This window comes from Rattus norvegicus, chromosome 3, assembly GCF_036323735.1.
Source record: "Rattus norvegicus strain BN/NHsdMcwi chromosome 3, GRCr8, whole genome shotgun sequence".
NCBI lineage: Eukaryota > Metazoa > Chordata > Mammalia > Rodentia > Muridae > Rattus > Rattus norvegicus.
Window position 1 is genome coordinate 62,981,508 of NC_086021.1, and position 17,806 is coordinate 62,999,313.

At 40.9% G+C, this 17,806-nt stretch overlaps 1 protein-coding gene across 1 annotated transcript in view; it reads left to right on the forward strand.

Moving 5' to 3' along the window:
- Nucleotides 1–957: 957 nt before the first annotated feature.
- Galnt5 (polypeptide N-acetylgalactosaminyltransferase 5) overlaps nt 958–17,806 on the forward strand; it is a 46,260-nt gene continuing 29,411 nt past the window's right edge. The window contains 2 exon segments of the mRNA NM_031796.1: nt 958–2,493; nt 16,727–16,893. Coding sequence (NP_113984.1) covers nt 1,070–2,493; nt 16,727–16,893 — 1,591 coding nt within the window. The 5' untranslated portion in view covers nt 958–1,069.

Genomic DNA, 17,806 nt, shown 5'->3' on the forward strand with positions numbered 1-17,806 from the left:
TCTCTCTTGATGGGCCCTCACATGGTGAAGGGGACAAGGCAGCTCACTGAGCTCTTTTGTAAGGACATTAATCTAATATATAAGGGCTGCTTTTCTCTTATCTCAGCACATTCCAAAGACTTTAATTGCTAATATCACATTGAATTTGACAAGGACACAAATATTCAGATCATAGCAAAGTGTCCTGAACTTTTTATAGGAATATGACAATTTTTTTTCAGTCTATTAAGGCTAAGAATGGGGACAAAAAAGATGGACTAGTGTAAAAAGACTGGCTGACATACTTACGTAGAAAGATTTCTGTACCTGTTGGTGGAAGTTTCCTAAATAACTAAACAGCCCTCTCTGGTAGTTAGGCTATAAGTTGCTCTCTTCTTTAAGCCATTAACCTCTTAGAACTGAAACATTAAGGTCAAGAACTAATTGTTCCAACTAAGCACGCAAGCATCTGGGTACCATAGGGTTAATGAGTAGGAGTGGGGTAGGAGGGGTTACAAACCAGGAACACATGTCCTCTAAGTTAGTTTGCTTTCCGTTTAATTGCCCTTAAAACACATACTCTCTCACATAGCACAGAAGGTGAGAGCTGAATGAAGTTTGCTGGGTAATGGCTTGAAAGGTTTTCCTTCTGAGACATGGTGTTGAGTTACAGCATGCAGCCAACTGGGAGGAGAGAAGCTGCTGCCGGCAGCCCCATCCTAGCCCCACGTTCTCTTGTTTTCTTGGCCTTGAAGGAAGATGGACAAGGGCCGTCCGAGACAAGATGCGGTGATCTATCCTGCAGCTGCAGCTGATTGCTCTGGGAGTCACCTGGAGCCAGTGTGTACTAGGGTTTAGCCAGGGCCAGGGAGCGGGCACACATGCTTTGCTGTGAAATGCCACGCAGGCAGAGAGTGACAGGCAGTCAGTAAGAGCTGAGCTTTCCTCCTTTGGACGTCTGTTTCCTGCTAGGTTCCGAAGAGAGGGGCCTTGCTCCTGCTGCTGCTACTGCTGCTGTTACTGTTGCTACCTCAACTCTCTCTCCACTCCAGGTAAGCAGAGGGCAAGCTGCAAGGCAAGCCTTTGTACGATGAACAAGATCCGAAAGTTTTTCCGAGGAAGTGGGCGAGTCTTGGCATTTATATTTGTAGCTTCTGTCATCTGGCTGCTCTTTGATATGGCAGCTCTCCGCCTCTCATTCAGTGAGATCAACACAGGGATACTCAAAGAAGATATCATGAGGAGGGAACAGACAGGATTCAGAGTTGAGGCAGACCAAATGACGATCCTTTCCCCCAGCAGCAGAGGGATGAGGCCGCCCCGGAATGGAGCGGGAGGCAAGGAGAGCTTTAGAAAGGCTGAGAACCGTGTACTCAAGGTTGAGGAGAATGTGGACCAAGTCCAGAGGAAAGGGAAAATGCAGTTCCTCCTGGGAAGGGGGAAGGCTGTGTCTTTGTGGCATCGTACACATGTGCAAACCCTCCCAGTGACACTCCCCATGCAGAAGACCCAGGGGAGAGACAGCAAGCCTGAAGTCTCCTCCTTGCACATGATGTCCAAGCAGACAACAGTGTTAGGGTCTGAGAAGGACTCTTTCACAGTGTCAAGAGGAGTTCCATTGAACAAAACAGCAGAACATACAGAAACCTTAGATAAAAAACAAGAGGCCCCAGAGAATTATAATCTCAGCAGTGATACATCAAAGCAAGCCTCCCAAAGGGCCCTGAATGTGACCATCAGTGTCAGGACTGACAGATCAAAGCAGCAATCACAGACAGTAACAAAATCAAGCATACAATTTGCCAGCCTACCAATCCTGAAACCTGAGGAAGTCACGGTCACAAAGAAAACTGAGGCTCAGGGCAAAGACCTAAAATATGAAGCCCATAAAGCGCGCCCTCTTCTTAAGTTCACTGCTGATGTGGGTCATTTAAAGAAACAATCTACAAATGAGACAGGATTGGGAGTATTGCCAGAAGCCGATGGGGCCAAAGTGGCGCCAGGGAAGAAACTAAATTTCTCTGAAAGTCAGATTGTGATTATAACTAAAGAGGAAGGCCAGAAGACAGACACCAAAGAGGTACCTAATTCTAAAATCCAAACTGTCTTCCCTAAATTACTGGGTGAAAGCCAAGGAAAACATATCCCCAGGAGTCAGAGCCAGACCTTGTCCTCTCCATTAGCTCCAAAGAGAGCTGTGTCTCAGTCCAAGCCCACCTTAGCTGAGGAACTCCATACAGCAAGAAGCAACTTGACTGCCAAGGCCACAACTGTAGGACACCAGCAAAGCCATGCAAATATCTCTGAAAACCCTGGAAAGCATCACGTGCTCAGAATCGATGTGACCCTCTCTCCAAGAGATCTCAATGCTCCAGGTCAGTTCGGGCGCCCTGTCGTGGTTCCCCCTGGAAAGAAGAAGGAGGCTGAACAGAGATGGAAAGAAGGAAACTTCAATGTCTACCTTAGCGATTTGATTCCAGTGGACAGAGCCATTGAAGACACAAGGCCTGCTGGGTAAGGCCCATTTCTCTTCTCTTTTCTTGAGCTTTGCTTATGAACAGAAGGGTTTTATTACAATTTAATTTTGTGTGAATTTTGGCCATCTAGGGAATTCATTTGATAGTAATTATTTGATGGTTAACCAAATAGTTTACCCTGCGCACAGAGAAAAGTTCTGCTATCCAAAATGTCCTGCTCTCTCTTTATGTGATCACATCTTAGCTCCCTTCCTAAGCTTTCAGTTTCTTCCATTTGTAATAAAAAAAAAAAACTGCCTCAATGACATGTGTTCACTATCCATTAGTAATGTAGCTCTAATTACAACTTGATGTTCAGTTCCATAAGCCAAGCCAGCCTGGAAGCAGGAATCCGAATGTCAATTTGAACATGTGTAGTACATAAACAATGACTGGGGTTTTTTTGTTTGTTTGTTGTTGTTTGTTTTTTGTGTTTGGTTTTTTTTTTTGCTTCTTCAGAAAATGTTTCTTTTGTAAGTAGGTAGTTGGGGCAGGTTTTCGACAGGGCTCTCAGAAAGAACCTTTGTTCATGGTAGTGACCCAATTTTTGATAATCTATAGCTAAGTAATAAAATGTAAAGCACAATTCCATTATAACAGCGAGAGTGGAAGTTTTGTTGTTTTCAAGCTCCGGAAGTGTATCTAGGAAATGTTGGTCTGTACAGGGAGAAGCAGCCTCCTAAGTCTCCCTGCAGTTAAATCTTAGAAGAACCATAAGTAATAGTGATTGGGACAAGAGAAGAGACGATTGTTCTCTAAAGGTAAAAGCCCTTCTGGTGGTGAGAATAATACACATTTGTGTATTCTGCCACGTGGAGCAGTAATGGTGGGAAAAGTCCATCATCAACAAGCAAACACCTTAGGAGCTTCAGGAGCACGCTACCTATGATCCTGCTTGCAGAGTTTCTGCATTACAGGAATCTACAAATATGAATGTGAACTTTGTGAGCCTGAGAGAGGAGGGGGCGGGCTTTCTACCCTGATTTATTAGATGACGGCGCTCATGTAATGAGTGTCTTCCTAATACTTTATATTAGATGTGTATTACTTGCCCACAGTAGTACGCCTCTAAGTTTCCCAACGGACCTCGCATTCAGTTCTTTAAACAATGAGACTCTTTACCTCCCTCATTGCAAGGTGGAGTCAGAGAAATGATTTCAGTGCAGGTTCAGGCTCTCTTTGGTGTATTTACAAGTGAGATACTTGTAGCCATGTGTTCACTACCCACTAATTAATAATATAGCTCTGACCACACTCCGCTCTCCAAGCTAAGCCAGCCTGGAGGTGAGAAGCCACAAACAGCAAGACTGAGACTTTGAGCATGTGCAGTACATAAACAATGGCTTTCTTTGGCTTCTTCAGAAAATATTTTGAAGCTAGGCAGTTGGGGCAAGGTTTTAGACAGGGTTCTCAGAAAGAAGACGTGTACAGATGAACCTTTACTCATGGTAGCAAAAGAAGTGTATTCATTATGATGCCAGTGTCAAAGAAGACAGTCTCTTAACCATTGATACAGAGCAATTAGCCATGTACTGTTGGCATGTCGAGACTAGGCACTGTGCCACCCATACTCCCATGAGAACACAGTAATATTCCCAGAGAAGGAAACTGAGGTCCTAGGAACTTAAATGTCTCAGATCACTGACCTAGTTCTTTGTAGAGAAGAGAACAAAATTCACGTTCAAAATTCTCTTTCTCTCTCCTGTCTCCTGTGTATTATCTTCCAAAAAGAATTCTAAAATGTTAGACCAGCTATACCCCGAAATCCTACGTGTCACAGTATTGAGCACTAGCTATAATATTCCACAAGGATTTCAGGAAAAAAGTCTCTTTTTAGGCAGCTTTGTTTAAGTGAGCCCTTGGTGTCCAGCAGGCTGCTCCCAGCCTGGGAAAGAATCAAGCGGGCTACAGGAGCACAGGATACAGCTCTAAGTGGAAAAAAAAGGATCAGTGTATGAGGCTAGAACAAACACTAATGCTATCACCCAGCTGATTTATTGAAGGCTCCTTGCCTTCCAGAGCTTGTTAATTTATAATTTTGTTTGAGGAACTGGAGTCCTGCAGGCTAGGAAGGTTACAATTGGACTCTGTCTTCTGCAGGAGATTGTCCAGCTGCTGTTTCTGAAACTGACACGTGTGCTTGACATGATGAGTCAGAGTACACACAGGCAAGTCCCCTCCCTATTGCCACACAAACCACCTTGGATAAATATAGGGGTGTGTGTGTGTGTGTGTGTGTGTGTGTGTGTGTGTGTGTGTGTGTGTGTGTCTGGCTGATGCTCCACTCCAACCCCAGTCAGATGATGATGTTAGACTTCAGAATGCTTACGTGCGAAACCCTCAAAGGATTTTTGGTCCTTTTGTGGTGTTCTTCCTTAAAGGAGAATAATTCATTTTTCTTTTATTTTCCTCACACTTGCAAATTATGTGTGCCCATGAATATGTTTAGAAGAAAATACAAATAAAATATGTGGTATATTTTTTAGGTAGGCAGGATTCAGAGGAAGGGTATTTTGTTGTAGTGTTTTTAATGATTTGATATTATTTTTCTTCAGCTTTGGTCAAAATTATCTGAAATGTCTTACTCATGCATATAATAGTGTTTGAGGTAATAAATTTTTGTCATCTTAGAGAAAATTGGTATAAAATATAGTAATGAAATATGTACTTACTTGCATGTGTATGTGGGTAGGGTGCTCTAAGAACCAGGCCTCATAATTAGCTGAAGTGTATACTACCATAATCTTTAGGTTTCAAAACTTTAGGAATAGCCTCCAGATGTTTATATTTTAAAATAAAACTGCTCCTATAGATTACAGAGTGAGTGCCATATTATAACTTTTGGCTGAATACAGATTGAAAAGGGATTAAAAGCCGGGATTTGCAAGATTCATTTTTATTTCATTTCTCTCAGGCCAGATAATGACTAGTTTCTAGTTAACTTCTTACAGCTAAATTGACTGATATGTTAGGACAAGATTGACATTGAGAAGAGACAGGGTTGCCAGGACAACGCCTCCTACTTTAGCCTTAAAGTCAGAATCTCTTTTTCAAACCACCTCTTACAACTCCTTCCTTCCATAACCCAGAGAAACAGTTATTACTCTATCTCAGGGTCTTATCCAAAACAAAGGACCCCTCTCTACCACCAGCATTGTTCAAATTGTGTCCTCAGGGCCGTCTACAATTCTCTTACTGGTAGTAGATATCTATTGTGGTTCACATGTTGTGTTTCCTAAGACATCTCTAGAGTCTGTCAAGGTGGTCCCTCAGCATTGGGGGCCCAGTCTCATAGCACTGTAAGAAATGTTTGTAGTTGACATGTATGTGTGTGTATGTATATTGACATGAGTGTGTGTGTGTGTGTGTGTGTGTGTGTGTGTGTGTGTGTGTGTAGGGTTGTAGTTAACCTTGTGTGTCTTCCGTTACTCTCTACTTCATTTATTGAATTAGGGTACCTTGTGGAACCTACAGCTTACTAACCCAGGTGGACAGCTTGCTTCCACCATTTCTGCTTCCTCAGTACTGAGGTCCTAGGCAGCCATCACTTGCTGGATTCCGTCCTCCACATGCTCGCATAGTAACTTCTTCACCTGTTGAGCCACCTCCCCAGCTCACATGACTATGTTTTCTAAATGAGATGCTCCTGACTATCACCTGTTTATTAGTTGATTTCTTCACAGTCTCCCTCTGCGACCTGCTTAAGCGGTCTCACCATTTTTATCCTCACGCGCTAATCCAATATTACTCAGAATCCCAGTGTAGTATACCTCGTCCTGGGCCATGACATAGCTACAACCATTAAATTCCAACAGCATTCAATGTATGCAGCCTTCTTTCCACTGAATCACTTTGGTTCCTCAGTAAAAAGAGCCTTGAGCATATTTTTTGTGATGTTCCAGGCTTCTGCAGAAACTTTTTTCAATTTTACTTCATACTCCCTGAGGGTACAGCACAGAGCTTCACATTCCAAAGATACAAGCTGGCACAATACGCACTTTATAAGCATATTTCTCTGACATGGGTTTTGAAAACTAATGCTACTGTTAAACAATACATCCATGACAGGTTATCAGTTCAAATGAAGCTTATAATAAGTCACCTCATAAATTTCTAACTGTCTTGATTTCTCGTGTTGAATATGTAGAGTATTATCATTTAGCTTAAGGTATCTATGTCCTGTTTTATGCTGAGTTATTAATTGATTCATGTTTATTCATTAGTCCATATTTTTATTCTCTTAGTTTCAGTCTCAAGGGAATTGCTCTTGTTTAGATTTTTTTTCATTCAAGAAATAAGATAGAATTTTATTTCTACCTAGAATACTTACATATAAAAGATACCAAAAACCAAGTGTTCTTTTGACAGTTACTTTAAACTACCATATTTAATCCTTTAAAGGTAAAAATCTAGTCATTGAAGTCTTTGTTTTTAGTTCTTGAAGGTGTTTACATCAGCACTGATCAACATTCATATGCATATTTCTCATGCACATATACCACATACAGCACACACACACACACACACACACACACACAGACACACACACACACACACACACACCTATTGCTGAGCTGAGGTCCTTTCCTCTCAAAAATCCATTCTACTTGAAGAAGTCTGTTTTTAAGCCTGAACCTATGGTTAAAATAGAACTGCAAAAATGAACTTATTTTAAGAGTGCACTTCCTGAATCTGTACTTGGAGAAAGAAATATTTAAAAGAATTTTTCCCTAATAGTTTTCAAATTACAATAAGAATAGGGGCTGGAGAGATGTCTTAGCAAGGAAGACTACTTACTGTTCTTGTAGAAGACCCAGATCAAAAATCTAGTACCACACAGTGACTAACAACTGTTTATAACTCAAGTCCTGGGGAGTTGTTGCCCTCTTCTGACATACAGGGGCACCAGGTACACACATGGTATACACACACACACACACACACACACACACACACACACGTGCATGTGTACATAGACAAAACACTTATACACATAAAGCAAAATTTGAATAATCATTTTAGAAAATCTATGAGTTGCAGTGCACTCATGTCTGTTGTATCATAACAGTGCTCAACAGCCTACCATAATGCTGGCTGTTCCTACAGAATTCTGTCAAATTCTCCCATAAGGTCATTATGTCTTTGCTACCTTAGTTCAGAGCAAGGACTGTTAACTAATAATACTTTTTGGCAAACATGAGAAGCAAAAGATTGCACTGGGCATTTCCTATGAAACTGCCAAAATCACTAAAGGAAAAGTTTCTGGAATCTTAATGTTGACTGTGGGAAGCTGGAAAAAGCTGCAGTTAAAATAAAAGGAAGATGGGGAGGAGGACAGTAGCTAATCATACATCCTCCACATCCTGAGGCTTCTTGAACATTATTCTACGGAAAGAAAATAAAAGGTTAAAGTCAAATACAATTTGATTTTATTTTCATTATGATGAATATTTGTCTTGGTGTTTTGGGGTTATTCTATGACTAATAGTGACTGGAGAACATTATCTGGCAAAATGGGAGAAGCTGTGATGTGTCCCAGAGAGGAAAGAACCCATCAGAGATAAGGAAAAACAGCACCTCAAAGGACTCCCTACTGATTTCACATGTGGAGGTGAAAGCACTCAACTGTGTTTCTTCAGCTGCATGTGTATCTGTACATGCACAGGTGCACTCTGTTCCACAATTTAGAGGGGGAGGGATGTATATATATGTATATATATATGAAATACATATACATCGTATATATGCATATACCTATACATCATATGCATCATATATATCATATATATGACAGTGTTTACAAAGCAGAAGCTAGATCATAACAGCAATGGTTAAATATGGCTGAGAAATAATTCTGAAACCTTCATATGTCCTCCTTTGTCACAGAACTACACTTGAAAGAGAAAGACTACCAGAGGAGGAAAATGTAAATTGCATTTCAGCCATTAATTCGAAGCAAAGAAAGCTGTTCCATGGGTCCTAATTAACCTAACACTGAGGAAGTTAAAGCAGGTCAGGACGCATCCTCCCACATCCTCCCAAATGCTGCCCAGGAGCTGGAAGTACACTTGAGAAAGCATACGAGTAGGTTCAGGACTTTGAACCTATTCACACCACTTGCTTAGACGTCTCAGCCAGGGCCAAATTCAACCGCCGGTCTCATTTTATCAAACTCGCGATGTAATATTTGCCCTGGGTCCCCCTGTCCCAGGACATAATTTCCTGTTGTCCTCCCTGGCTGACCTCTTCCAAAAGAGCTTTCCAAAGAGAAGAACGAGTCACCGTGCCTCCCCCAACAAGGCAAAGAAATCTTAGGAAAAATAGCAATGGTTACAGGCCTTGTTTTGTTATCTTTCAAAACTAAACAGAGACATTTAGACTTCCCTGGAAAAACATCAGAATTATGGGATATCATGGCAAACCTTTATATGGGCTTGCCTTTCAAATGTGCCAAATTGGCCATGAGAAAGAGTTGAGATGGAGAACTGGACATTTGCAAAGTTCTTGCCACTTGAACTCTTAGTTGTCCTAAGAAAAATAATTCAAGGTTGCTATGGTCACCATCACCCCAGCATTATCTACAGAGAAGCGGGGGTGCTCACATTATGGTGGTAATTCAGCCGTGACCATTGACTTCATTGCACATTACATACCACACTTTATTGTTCATCAGGAGCCAGCAAGTCAGGCCAGGCAGCTGGTAGCCTTTATCATTCATGCATGTTATCTCATGTGACTGCTACAACAGCCATGACAGACTGATAAAGTATTACATCTCCTTATTAACAAATAAAGAAATAAATGCAGGATTGAAAGAGCTGAAGGGTCTTGCACCCCCCATAAGAACAACAATGCCAACCAACTAGAGCTCCCAGGGACTAAACCACCATCCAAAGAGACATGGACTGACTCATGGCTCCAGATGCAGATGTAGCAGAGGATGGCCTTGTTGGGCACCAATGGAAGGAGAATCCCTTGGTCCTGCCAAGGTTGGACCCCCAGTGTAGGGAATTGTCAAGGAGGGGGGCAGTAAGGGAGAGTGGATGGGGAGGGGAATGCCCTTATAGAAGAAGGGGAGGGAAGGGGATAGGGGGCTTATGGACAGGAAACGGGAAAGGGAATAACATTTGAAATATAAATAAATAAATATCCAATAAATAAATAAATAATGCATACGTGTGTGTGTGTGTGTGTGTGTGTGTGTGTGTGTGTGTGTGTGTGTGAGAGAGAGAGAGAGAGAGAGAGAGAGAGAGAGAGAGAGAGAGAGAGAAGGAAAGACAAGGGCTCACAACTCAGAAATAATGGGTTGAATTCCAATGCTTAGTCTTCTGATTTGCCATCACTAAGTACTAATTGTGCTTCATCAGTCAAGTTCTTTCTGAACCCAGCTTCTCTACTACTCTACCTCATAATGATGTGCCTAGGCCTCCTTGGTTTGTCAAGGTTCTTTGTGAAGGGAAGACTGTGTCTTGTTGAGACTCTTAAGATATGCTTACTCTATTAGACAGTGATACATGTATGTTTATGTACGCTATATGTGCTTGTCTGTTTGACAATAAGCGCTTCAGAGCAGCACTAAGGATAAGAACCTGCCCTGAATGCTTTAGTGATGAGAAAAGTGACTCTGTATAAAGGAAACAGCTAGCAGCTTTGAGATGCAGACTCCCCAGCTTCTCATTGAGGGTTCTTTCCACAGGCTTCATAACATCCTTCTTTTGATTCCTTATAGTCATGGGTTTTGGAAAAATTAAAGCCTCACTCTTCATGTATAGGTCAGAGGTGAGAAGGAAAAGTCTGAGGAAATAACGACAAAGGGCGAAGAGCCCAAGGTTACACACCGTATAACAACCTATGTTCCAGAGCAGGTATGAGGAGTGACTTGACCAAGGTTACACACAGTAGAGCAGGCAAGAAACATGACCCACAGATGCTCTGCTCTTCCCCCTGGATTATTTTTATCCTAGAATGCCATCATCTTAACTCCTGCCTCTATCCCAGTTTCACCCTGACAGCTGCCTGCTCAAAATAGACTATTGTTAACATGGCAGTGTTGGTGCTGGTGGGATGTATTTGTGAGCCTGAGTCCGTTCATTCTCATGACACATTCTTGCCTCTGCAACTGCAGCATCGCCAGGCTAAAGGCTTTAGTGGAAAGTGGGGGAGCGGCAGTGAACATTCTCAGTCAGGTGGTTTGAAGCAAATGTCAAGGATCATTTACCCTATAAAAGAACAAATCACAAAAGTAAAATCCTCATATCCCTATACCTTCTTATCAGCGGGAGGCAAAGAGGCCCAAATAATTTTAAGGTCTTAGGAAAGAATATGATTCCAGACAGAGCACCTCAGCTGGTCACTTGATTCTCCTGATGCTCCTGGAGATATCAGAGTGTAGAGAGTGAAGGGCGCTCAAGGCTCCCATGGAAGCTGTCGTTGAATTGCAAATAGACATTGAAACATATTCTTCCGACCTTCTGTTCAAACCCATAAAGACTGAGATTTGACCTTCATGATGTGTTTTGCCTCTGCTGGAATAAAATGAAAAATTCATAGAAATGAAAGAATGTTATCACCCCTTCAGTGTTCTGATTTGAAGGCCTCTCTAGTTGATAGACTCCATTCAAATCAAGTCAGTGGCCAAGGACTGAGCACACAGAAGCTGAGGAGGTAAACCATCGGCACTGGAGTCTCTTGATAAATGAGCGAGCATTTGGTAGATTCAGATCAAATACTGTCTGGGACCGGCCAGTGCTTCAAGTCAGAACCTGAGTCAAGATAGATATTTCGAGCTCTCACACAGACTTTTCAGCATGAGGCTTGCCTGGTATTTTTATATCCATTGTTTCATGACACCTGCATCGCTGTTCTATGGTGCAAGCGTCATTGTCTTCATCCTAGAAGTGAATGATCTGAAATGATGAAGATTAAGTGTCATGCTGATGCTCAGGCAGCCAGTCAGTGCCACAGAGGACTAAACTTCCTTGTCCTTTCCCATCCAGAGCCTTTGTTCTACCATGGTTATGCACCACCTCTTCCAGGACAATGAAATTCCTCACATTTGAGTTCCACATAATCTGGAGTCTTTGGATTGCTATAGTGGTTCAAACCAAGACTCCCCTAAGCAAAAGAACATGTGTAATTTTAAGCAGAGAACCAGACTTGTAGATTCTAAACACATAGTTTGTGTAATAAATGATCAATTAGAAAATAAGTCATAAATTCTTAATCTCAAAAAAAGTTCCCAAAACTAAATATCATGAAGATGTTAGACTTCATTAGCAATTCCCTCTCCTGCAAAAGTATCAGAAATCAAGACTCTGAAAAACTCAGAAGCAAAGATAATTCACTTTACTTGGGCCAGTGGAGAGTAATTTGAATAGGTTCTACAACCTATAGAATCTAGATGAAGTTGGATGGCTGTTACTACTTGTACCTGGATTAAGTGTTAGTAATGCCGAGTGCTGTCTGGTTTGACCTGTTGTGCCTGTGAATAAACAAACAAATCTGGTTTGTTACACACTTGGCACATGTTTAATCTGTTTACTGATATAGAAGATCGGGTTTCTAAAAGTGTGTGTGACCTAACACTGCCCAGTGATAAGCACAAGAATGTTTTCCAAATGTATATTTAGGAGAGAGTCCTCCTTTGAATTCCAGAAAATTCTGAGTTATCTTATACCAATAAAGCAAAGCAAATTACCTGTTGCTGTTTCCCCATTGGAAACCTTGATTTCAGTTACATCATAGGAGAAGGGATCACAACTAAAGTTTAACATTTTCGAATAGAAATACCTTTTTGGGAGGTAAAGAAATTATATATTGATTCTACATGACTATATTACACAAATTAGATATTGAGAATCTATAGGTCCAGAGGCTGGAGAGATGACTCATCTCCCAGAGGACCAAGATGTAATTCTATTCTCAGCATCCATAGTGGCAGCGGACCACCACCAGTAACTTTGCTCGCAGAGTTACTGTCATGCTCTTCTGACTTTCATAGGTACTCTATGCATGTGGTAAGCAGACATACTTGCAGACAAATATCCATGCATTAAAAAATCATAATAAACAGTTTAGAATCTACAGGTCCTGTGCAATAATCACACAACAAAAATGTAGGTTTTAATCCTTTCACACAAAGTTACCTGTATTTGTTATTGCACCCCTACCCTGTCTCAAAGGAAAATACATTCTCTCTTGCCACTCAAGCTTTAAATTTAAGTTCTCCTCCAAATCTCTGTCCTCTCATCCATCCATTCAATATGAGTTATTAAAAATTTACTGTGTGCAAGACTCTTAGGAGCTTGTGGTGATACGGGAGCAAAGCATTTGACATACATTCCAGAATTCTGGCTGTAGAAGAGAAGGAAATAGAATTGACAAATGGATGCTGTGGAAGAAATTCAGGTAGCTAACAGAATGAGAGAACAGTGGCAGGGCAACTGACAAAAGCTCTGGGCAGGCAACATTGAATCTAATGCTCAAATGAGCCGATGCAGACATCCACAAGGTCCTGGGGATTGGGGCTCACTGGTGAGACAAAGCTTCAGACTCAGCTCTCAGAATCACCTGCTTAGTGGTCATGAAGAACCAGTAAGAAAGAAACTGAAGGGAAACAGCCACTGGGCAAAGGCTGAACATTACAAGAGTCTGAAATCTCAGGAGATGGGGAAGATACCGAGATGGACTTAAAGAGATATTACACATCAGTAAGGTTGATCATTGCAAGGAGAGACTGCCCCTTGGTAATTTTAACAGTCATTGACATGTTTGCCAGCTCCTAGTTCTATCTGAACCATCCCTTACACCCACAAATATGACTCCATCCCTCAGGAAAGGGAGAAGAGGCTGACGAATTTGCTCCCTTCACACCTAGCTAGTTTGCTGTCTTTTTTTTTTTTTTTTTAAGATTTTGTACAAAATAGTCACAAAGTTCTGTCTGTTTCTGCATCTGACTTGGACTAATTATTCCAATAATAGACTCACCCCGTCCCTTCTCAGTGGACCATAGTCTCTTCATACCAGTCTTCACTGCTCAGCAACGCAGCTTCTGAGAAGTGAAATATAAGTTGCCTTATATAAATGTGTAAAATACATTTCAGAATTTACCTTTTCTATTTCCTAAATTGTCCTTCAACTGTTACTGATTATACAACCAACTGCAATTTTTTATTAAACCTCGACAAGCCTACAATTGGTGACTTTCCTTGTTCTAATTCTTTTCTAGATTTTATTATTAACAACATTTAATTCATGAAAAGTTATTACAATTAATGTTTTATGTATTTCTTCAAAAATTGTAAACATAAAAAGCTCCAAACATGGATTTTGAAAGAAGGAGAGAAAGAAACAAGAGAGTAAATGGCTAATGTAGCATTTCTCTGAGTTATAACTAGGCCTACTTTTGAGTTAGGGGGAGAGGGAGTCCCACATTTAAACCACAGAGGTATGCTGCCCTCCAAAAGAACGGCTGTTTCCTCCTCTGAGTTGTTAAGCTTGTGGGGTGATCTGATGAACATATCCCTTCAAAGATGTATTTACTTCCTATTTCCCAGTCTGCAACAATTCCTTACATAACAAAAAGGTGAATTTTGTGTAGCAAAACCTGTAATTGTTAAATATAAGGCAGAGGCTGGCAGAATTTGGGCAATCATGATAGAAACATCTGAAATATTTGTCTTGAAGATGTCAATGGAAACAATGTGGACACTAAGGATACTTGTGAGGGTCAGAAAAAAGTGAGGCACTCTGCAGAGAATGTTTCTATCACTCCTGTGGACATTTATGTTGTCATCGAAAGATATCGCTAAAAAACGTGGGCTTGGATTGTTTCTCCTGATTGCTTTCAGGGGTTCAGTATCAGGTGATTGGGAACCAGAGAAGAGAATTATAATGTGTGTCACAGAGTGGCAGAGAGCTTAACTAAATTGTGTCTTATAACACATTAAAATGAACAGAAATTGGAGGTGATGAACTTGGACATCTGATAAGGAATGTAGCAAGCACAGCATTGAAGGTGTGACCAGGTATCTTTATTCTACGCGTAGTAAAATGCAAGAGAAGACAGATACATTAGGAGAAACTTTGGAGTAGAAATCCTAGGTGTTATAGCAACCACAGGTAATTAATATAATCCTTAAATATAGTCAGGAATGCTCAGACTTTACAGAAATTCCAATGCAGGTGCTCTTTGTACAGAATAAGATTAATTTAGGCAGCCTGTTATTTTACATTAACATTAGAATCAGATTAAGACATATGATTGAAATGTGTTATTTTGATTTTACAGCACCTGAAAATGTAGCACACGTTCATTTTAACCCTCTAATATTTTTTTAAGTTAAAATCACATATTACGAGGAGACCAAATTAGCTTTACTGTAGGAACTTACATTCCCAAACAGATGGGTCAATGAACTGTGAGTTATTCTTTGGTTTCTTGTTTATGACAAAGAATCTTAATTTCCATGCAAACTTTCTGCATCTGTTTTCTGAGGTTGAAGTTGGGTGTGGTTCTCCAAGGCCTTTGTACATTATGTTAACCAATCACTTTTAAAAATGACTGAAATTAGAGACCCTTGGTAAGTTTGCTTGTGCTTCTTATGAACAAGCTCTGTATCAGATATATATTTAATCAAGACAAGTTTTTAATCCATGCTTTGTAGTTGGCAAATAAAAGGTCAAAGAAGTTATGCAATTTCTTCAAGCCAGTAATTAAGGATAACTGATATGCAACCATATGTTTATTTGATTCCCAATCCAAACTCTATTAGTACAGAAAATCACCATAGACCAATAAAATGAAAACTACATCATTTTGCAGTCCCATGGACGTAGTAACCAGGGAAATGATGCTGGGTGAGTCACTGATCATCTTGTGCTTCATTTTGCATCATTTAAAGAAGTATTTGATAATATATTATACAATTGCACCTCAAGCAATTGCCATGGTATTGAATTAAATTATGTTCACAGCAGTACATTGACAACCATAAACAAAGAACAAGCAAATATTGTTGGTTTAAGTATAGCATTTACTTTTATCTATGTCTTATTCGTTAAATTAACAAAAATGAGCCATGGTACTTGACAGATGCTCTGGTTTCCACAAATGCTACATCTGCGGCTAGCGATGTTTATTCTGGGGATCTAAAGTTCTATGGCTACTTCTAGAGGCCAGGTTAGACCAGAGCTTCAGTCCCAGATCTGGAACTTACTAACAACATAACCAAGAGCCAGTCTGTCCAAGACTTCAGCCATTCATCTGTTGAAAAGGGAAAGAGGTCTAAGTTTTACACTGAAATAGGGTAGAGTACTTAAGTATTTATTTGCATGCACCACTGATTATTCCTTTACTAAAAGGAGGTGTGTTTGCAAAAGGGTAAATACAATTTGGACAGTCTCACAAAGAGCTGCCCTGTGACAGTGAAACAGCCAGGTACAGAAAATGCCACAATGAGGTAGTCATGAGCTGCAGAGCCTGTAGGAGACCATGGGCAGGAGCAGCCCACCAAGCACCTACTCCCTCTTAGCCTGGCTATCATTTCCATGCCAACAAAATGACTTCAAGTATAGCTTCTCTACAGCAGTCACAGCAAGAGACTTTCAAACAGAGAAGTGGGAAGGGGGGAAGGGGTGCAATTATTTGGTGTATGTGCATTGTGCAAAAAAAAATACTTTCATATGCTGAGTGGAATGAAGGATATCTCTCTTGCCATTTGGCAGATGGTTATTGATACAGGCAATCATAAACTTCTTAGTGACACTAAATAACGCAGAATGCTCTCTTCTGGTATAGAATTTAGTAATGATAGTAAGAGTTCCTGTTCAGTAAATGTCTGTGCCTGGAACTATACTAAATGGTTTCTATGAAGATCACTGGGCTCTGAAACCCTAAGAGGAGCATTATCTTGTTTGGCAAATGTGAAAACTGAGGCATGGTAAGTTATTGAACTTAATTTCTTGGTCATAGAATTAAAGTAGTCTAACCTACAAGACCTCATCCTTTTCACTACAGTGTTATCCCTCCTCAGGAGGCCTCACATCTGCCATGATGGTTCTTTCAGCAAATGCTATTGCCCATGCCTACAACGAAATGAACATGGTACTCATATAAACTGGGGACTTATAGATATTTGAGAGGGGGGGTGCATGCTGTATGTACAGATGAGTCAGGGCCCTTTGTGATCTCAGTGGCACATCTCTTGCACTGTGCTTATATCCTGGCCCAGGTGTGCAGAGCAACTAGTTCACAACGACCTCCCAACCACCAGCATCATCATGTGCTTCGTGGATGAGGTGTGGTCTGCTCTCCTGAGGTCTGTGCACAGCGTCCTCAACCGCTCCCCTCCACACCTCATCAAGGAGATTCTGCTGGTGGATGATTTCAGCACCAAAGGTAAGAAAACCTTCTTGGATTCTTCTTGAAAAGCTAAAGCTTTATGGTAGGCTAGAGCACTTTTGTTTGACAGGCTATTTAATGAAGCTGACTTTGTAAGAACCAAGCTACTGTTTCATTGCAGCCATTAAAGTATGAATCTAAGCACCACATGTATATTACTAATTGAAGCAAGAGGGATGGCTCAGCGGTTAAGAGCACTGACTCTTCTTCTAGAAGATTCCCGGTTCAACTCACTGCACTGACACCCTCAAAACTATTTGTAACTGTGGCTCCAAGGGGGATCCAACATCCTTTTCTGGCCTTAACAGGCAATGCATGCTTACCGTGCATAGATGTACATGGAGGCAAAACATTTGAACATACCACATATCTACTTTTAAGATTATCACTGGTAATCCGGGGGTCTGTGGTGCTGTATGTTTTAGCCATTCCCATCAAGACCTACCTGCTTCCCAGGACTCATTTTCATCCTGCCACTCCCTGAGGTGGTCATATGAGTCCAGAAGGTGATGAACAATTCATTTTTCATGGACTATAACAAGCAAAGTCCACCCTGTTCATAGAATTATTTTTCTAGTCAATAACCAAAGTTAAACTCTGTGGAAAGCAAAGAAATGGAAATCCCTCAGCTGCCGCTAAAGAGGAAGGAAGATGTGTGTGCAGTAAAGCTTGGAGAGGACATATTTTCAAAGGCTCAAAGAGATAGCCATTCTAGTGAAGGCTGGAAGCAGAAGCTTCCCCAGTGTTTAAGATTCCATTTATATTCATTTGTTATATTGAAGACTTTTGCTCTTTGCATTACCCAAGGATCTCTGTGTGTAGGAAGTCTTCTAGGCCCAGCAAGACCACAATGTGAATTCCCAAAATGTCCCACATGGGACATAGTAAAAACAGCACATGGGAGATGGTG